The sequence below is a fragment of the Etheostoma spectabile genome, chromosome 6, assembly GCF_008692095.1.
Source record: "Etheostoma spectabile isolate EspeVRDwgs_2016 chromosome 6, UIUC_Espe_1.0, whole genome shotgun sequence".
Classification (NCBI taxonomy): Eukaryota; Metazoa; Chordata; class Actinopteri; order Perciformes; family Percidae; genus Etheostoma; species Etheostoma spectabile.
In genome coordinates, this window is record NC_045738.1 from 24,350,242 (window position 1) to 24,356,582 (window position 6,341).

General features: G+C 41.1%; 1 protein-coding gene across 1 annotated transcript in view; it reads left to right on the plus strand.

The window, feature by feature from the left end:
* Positions 1 to 4,481, plus strand: part of ibtk (inhibitor of Bruton agammaglobulinemia tyrosine kinase) — a 27,118-nt gene extending 22,637 nt beyond the window's left edge. The window contains exons 28-29 of the mRNA XM_032517874.1: positions 2,447 to 2,579; positions 3,293 to 4,481. Of these exons, the coding sequence (XP_032373765.1) occupies positions 2,447 to 2,579; positions 3,293 to 3,418 (259 nt within the window). The 3' untranslated portion in view covers positions 3,419 to 4,481. The remainder of the gene's footprint in view (positions 1 to 2,446; positions 2,580 to 3,292) is intronic.
* The last annotated feature ends 1,860 nt before the right edge of the window (positions 4,482 to 6,341 follow it).

Here is a 6,341-nt window from a genome sequence, read left to right on the forward strand (position 1 = left end):
TCCCACTTATGTCTTCTATTAATTTCCAGATGTCTTTCTTGGCCAGATTAACATGCGCACGCACACACACAAACTTTCCAAAAAACTAGTGCGGTCAAATGATTAACGCAAACCCATTGTCATATTTATTTACATGCCATGTTGAATTGATGTCCAGGAATGTCTTGTAGAATAGGAAAAAGCAAGACCGGTTGTGCACTTACAGAAAATATAAATATTCAGCGAGGAAACGATGTCTAAGCGTTATACACATCAGGCGTCAAAGTGCTGTATGAATATGTAAACTTTTAATGGAAATGGAAAATGACTTCAAAAGAATTAAAAAACTGAACTTGTATGCAAATTTAGCATTGATCCTTACGTAAAAATTAAAAAGACACAAAAACTAACATTAGAAGGCAGCAGAAAAGATCGTCAGGTGATTTGTTCCACAAGTGTGGCCTATGGTAACAGACAGCAGCTTTGCGGATCTTATGTTCTAACTCTTTGTTAGGTGTACACAATTGTTTTGGGGTAACCAGGACCCAGACTATTTCAGTAACCTGTCTCACTGGTAATAAAGGCAACTTTCAGCAAAGCTTAGATCGGGCCAAAAAAAAAAAAATCAAGCCCGACCTGACCTGAGCACATTGTGTCCAAGCCCGGCCAGGCCCGACACATTAACTGTAATTATGAGCCTGAGCCCGAATTGAACACGACAATTTTTTAATACGTGGCCTGGCCGAGGATAGTTTTGGGAAATCTCAGCCCAACACGGCTTGCGGGTCAGGTCAAGTTCAGGCAGAGAATCTAAACTCTATCAATTTTCCCACGTTAGCTTACATTGGGTGTCTTACTTTGTAACAATATTATTTCAGGGTGACCGTGGGTCCTTAAAAAGTCACTTTTCCTAAAAATAAGGCCTTAAAAAGTATTAAAGTGTCTTAAATTTAGATTGTATAGGTCTTAAATATGTTTGTGTCATGTCACCGCAAAAATGCAGGCAATCTGTTCTGCCAGCCAGGTTGAATATATTTTTCTGGTACGCTTTGCGCTGCGTTGTCTTAAAGACCTGCCCTTTTATTTATTGGCCGGGCGTCCATGCTTACGCAAGGTAACATAACCCCATTTGTACAGGTCCTATCCCCCTCACCAATCGACTGTTCTAACCTTAACCACTTGAGGTCAAATGCCTAACCCCAACCAATCAAGCTGCTTCGTGGGCGGGTCTTGGCGTGGCCGTAGTCAGTGAGATTCGTAATTTCGCGGGATTCATAATTTCGCCTCATACAGAGAATACAGCAATGGTTGATAGCCACCTAGAAACATGGGGGAATACAAGTGCAGCTACAAATGGCTTGAAAACTAGTATTCTTGGTTAAGGTCGGTGCCTGGAAATATTTATGAAGGGACAATGGGGATCAGAGCAGTGGAATCGCATGTACAGAACAAAAAACATGTAAATGCACGCCAGCAACCCACCATTGCTAGTTTCTGCTCCACCAGTTCCACCGCTAGCAACGATGTCAACGCTATACCGCTGGATGTTACGGTGGCAAATCCACAGCCAACAATGCCAGCTAAACTACGAGCAATTTATGGCTCTACGCCAACACTGCAGAGGTGATTTGGGTGCTGAGGACCGTGACAAGCCACAATTCACACAGGCCTAATGACAGGATTGAAGAAGTGTTCAAAGCAATGTTGACAGATTCTGGGCTTGTACAGTCATTTACCATACTGTTCATTTTGTGTTTGTTTGGAAAGATTATTGTATATTTACAGTTTAGGTTCACTCCCACCAGTTGCATAGTGTTTTGGTCAATGGACTTCATCTGTTTCTGAACATGATGGAAGTCATTAGAAGCAAGCGATAGGTGTAAATCCTAGAATCATCAGCATAATTATAATAGGAAATGTTTTTTTTGTAAATAATATGCCCTATATATGACTGAAAGCTTAAAGAGAAATGAAATTGAACAGGACCAAGATTCAGACCCTGTGGAACCCCATGGGAAGTCTTGTTTTCTTTAGACCCGAACTGTCCAATGGAGGCTAAATGTTTCTGGTCTTAAGCAATGATTTGAAACCAGTTTAGACTAGTCCTGCCATTTTCTAGTCTACTCAACAATATGATATAATCCACAATCTCAAATGCATCACTGAGGGCAAGGAGAAAAATCTTGATTGCGTCTGTGCTCCTGCAAAGATCAAGAGCGCTGTCTCAGTACTGTGATTCTGAAGTAGCCAGCTGTATGATTGAGATGTATTTGAACTTCAGTCCCGTCACGCAGTCATAGCAGAGGAAGACAGGCGGCCGTTCACTCACAGGAGCTTGTCAGTAGTAGTCAACTCAACCTTTTGTTCATGCACTTAGACTCTTGTCGCTTTCACTATCACAGCAACTGGCACTAATACCCATCCTCTCTCTGTCTCTCTCTCTGTGTGTCTCCATCTCTCCCCTCAGGCCCTGGGTGCTAGGAGCAGTAGGCAGCCCTCCCCTCTCTTCTCTTGTAACCTTTGCCTCCATCGTGGAGGAGGAGAAGGAGCAGGAAGCTGCACTGATACGCAGCCGCGAGAAGCCGCTGGCGCTCATCCAGGTAACGAGTCTTGTTTGTGTGCCTAAGTGTTCGCTCACTCACCCACAAATGCAGTACACACTCCTGGCGTGACTGAAGTTATAGCTTGTGTGTGCACCATCCAGGTGGAAAACATCACGGTGGTGTTTCTTGGTTGCATTGCCACAGATTGCATCTCCTTTCTATCCCCATCTGGCAGGCATGCATCCATTCGAGCGAGTACTCTTTTGAACTAATGAAGAGGAAACCTTTCACTCCCCTCCGTAAAGATACCCAACTCTCCCTGTGCTTTGGATTTTCCCTCTCTTTCAAAGTGGAAACGGAAACAGAATTAATAATAATTAATTTGCTCTGATCTTCTCACTGTTTTGCTTTTATCCTCATAAATCCACAATCCGAGACACAAAGCGAAAATAAGACTTCAGAAATGTTTCATGGTAACATTGCCACAGATTGCATCTCTGTGCATGTCTCTATTAAACGCCACATTCTTCACAGTGCCGGTTAGAAGTGAGGTGTCTTCCAGTTTTGTCTTTAGACAGCCCTCGCTACACTTTCTGTCAACACCTTCACACACACTTATTCCCTCTCTGGCTTTTTGCTTGCCATTACGTAATGCTATTATCATTAAGCTCTCAGTGTCAGCGTTTTCTTTTACCCTCAAATAAAGGGTGGCTTTTTCTGACCACAATATTTCCCCGGCTCTATCTCCTTTTCTTTTTCTGTCCTTGTAGATTGAAGAGCGGGCAATCCAAGACCTTTTGTTCCATTATAAAGCCCGCAACAACCCCGATGAGCTGATTGTGGTGGAGAGGTCTTCCAGAGGTCCTATGGCAGCCCCAACCTGGAACAAGCACTGATGTTTAGCAGCACAGCCGCAAGTGAGAACATCCCCTGCAGTTGTCCCTCTGTATTGTTTGCTGCGTCCCTGCTGTAGCTTCCCAGAAATATCCTCCGATCTATCAGTCCGTGTTGAGATGCACGTCAGACTCCAGCCCAGTGTGGGATGGGTTTGATGCAAATGGATGCACGTCTCCGCAGCGTTACTTTAAGTTTTATTTCATTGCTGCTCAACATTTTGTTTGTATGAGTGAGAGGGAGGGAGTGTTCTTCATAAGTTTATATGCTCCTGTAGAGACGTTTTGGGTCTGGGATCGCTCATACTTATTTGATTTTTGTTTTCTTAGTGGGATTTTATTTCACTTGGCAAACCAAGGATACAAAAAGTTTTAAAAAAAACTTCCCAAATTAATATGTGAAGTTAAAGTTGCCAAAGAATTGGAGATGTTCAAGCCACAAAATGGGTCCAAATTGCCTAACCTTGAGTTCCACTGATTTGTGTGTGTATGTGTGTATGTGTGAGTGAGAGGAATCAGTGGGATCTCTTCATGTGACGAAGAAAGTAAGAGTGCCAATTATCAACTTTGGCAGAACATCATTTGTACTCGAGCTGTTTACCAAGGCACCATGTTTAGTTTATTTCGATGGTCCGTTCTTGATACTTTGATCGTTTTGATTGACTGCTTCAGCTGGTTTGCAGTAGCATGGAAATTGTGCTGGACTCAGTAAATATGTGTATTTTAAATATGACTGAACTCATGTTTAAAATACATTATTTGATGCAGTTATAGTAAATGGTGACTGCGTGGTCACTAGTTATCAGTTATTATATGTATTTCAGGAAAGGTGGTGTGCCTTTATCAAATAATGGCTACAGATACAGTAGCTACAATATATTTTTTTCCTCTTATTTAGTTTTACCCTCCACCTTTTCTGCTGACGCTAATGTAAGCTTGGTAGGTACCTTCTTATCTTGGCCATGTAATATTGTCTTCAGGTCACACTTGCGGAGGTGTGTGTCTGAGAGACATCAGGATGTGACTAGAAAATGGCATGTAATAAAATATCTCCCCTGTGCAATGATCCCGCTCCCTGTCTCTGTTTCAGTTTCTTTTTCAGCAGACAGAGTGAAAAGACGGCGATAACATTTTCGCAATTATTTTTCCCGTGGCTTTTGCTGTCTTTTAAAATAGTAGAAAAGTGGTCCTTTACTGAAAAATGTGGCTCTCACTGCATCTATTAAAGATGTAATCTGCCCGTCTCCTGACACTTTAGCTGCCCTGCATGAGTAAAGGACCATTATCGAGGCTCAGCCTGTGATTAACTGTGATGACCCTGATCTGAACAGCGAGTGCGGCGCTTTAGGGATTTTATTGGCTGTAATTGCAGGTAGAGCATCACGTCGGAAAGTCGTGGAGAGACAGCTCGTGGGGGAAATATTAATTACACATTAAGAGCTATTACTTGGTACAGAGGTGATCCATGAATCAAAGCCTTAGAAAAAAAAAAAAAAGTCTGCTGCTTTACATCACGCCACAATGAGCCTGAAAACCAATGTGACATGTTTTCAAAAGGACGGCTCATCCTCAGCGCCTGTGCTCTGGGGGGGGAAAAAAAGAGGATTTTTTTTTGCAAATAGTGGCGTGCCAAACATGTTTTGAAATTATACCATGAAATAACATAATGTAATCGAACATGTGCACTCTCTATGAGTGTGTTTACTTGCACCGGGGTCCTAGTTTTTGGCTTACTGAGCATGTTTACATGGAACAGGACATGAGAAATCTGCTCATTCCTATGAATGTATGGACATAACAGTATGGAGATTTCTGATCATCTGTGTGCAGTTGTTTCTTTATTGCCCCTTCTTTAACATGTTCATTTCAACCGACTTCAAACTGGATATTATTTTTACTCTTAATGATATAAAAGTGATTTTCTTCAGATATTTATAACATGGTTTAAATTATAGATTAGTAAGAATACATTCTTTTCTTTTTACTATACTGACCTTTTTATTATTTTTTTTTACCATGTCCCTAATGCAAAATAACTCCTCGCCAAGGAATACTAATAATATTCTTTATTTATTTATTATAGGGCATTTAAAGGTCTCATTGAGACCATTTTCATAAAGTGACAAACTTTTTTTTTTTTTTTTTAGAGGGAACTCAAAGGATTTAAGAAGAATGAAGACAATTTTTTTTTCATGTTTCATGGTCATCTGTTTGTCACACTCTCAGAATTCTACCCTGGTAATTTAAATTATGAAGAGGTTTTTTTTTTACATATTTGATATTGGCTGACATTGAATTGACATTGACACATGTCATGCTAACTACATTGCGGATGATTTTAATGGAAGTAAAATGCATATAATAATTATTCTGACATGTTGGCAGATGCTGGGTGTTTTTTTACGTTTGTATACAGTAGAAGCCTTTAACTCAATTAGCTTATAACTTTGTAAATGTATTTTTTTTCCTTTCCACAGCCACACAACTCTGCTCAGAAAAGCCTAAAAAAAAGCTGAAACTGAACAATTCCAGTTGCTGTAAAATAGTTTCTGTTGTCCCAAGGCATACTGGAGAACTATTTGAGAGTCATTAACAATCACTTGACCGTAACGGATGACAATGATAAATGTGGGTTTGGATCTTGCTCATTTAACCTGGCGCTATCCAGCCAGAGCAACTTGGGAATGTAGGAGGTATTCCGTGGAGTGTCTACAACGTAGTTTCTCTCCAAAAACAAATGAATCCTGACGTTATCCTCGGCGTCTGGACGACGGCCCTATGACTTTCCCATCTGCCTGAAAGGATGGCCAGGGCCTATCCTCCGCCATCTCTCCAAAGAAAGAGTGCACCTTCCCCAAATATGCTTCACTGCAAGATGGTATTCTCTGCAAAACGATGTGCTCTACAGCAGGGATTACTATTATAA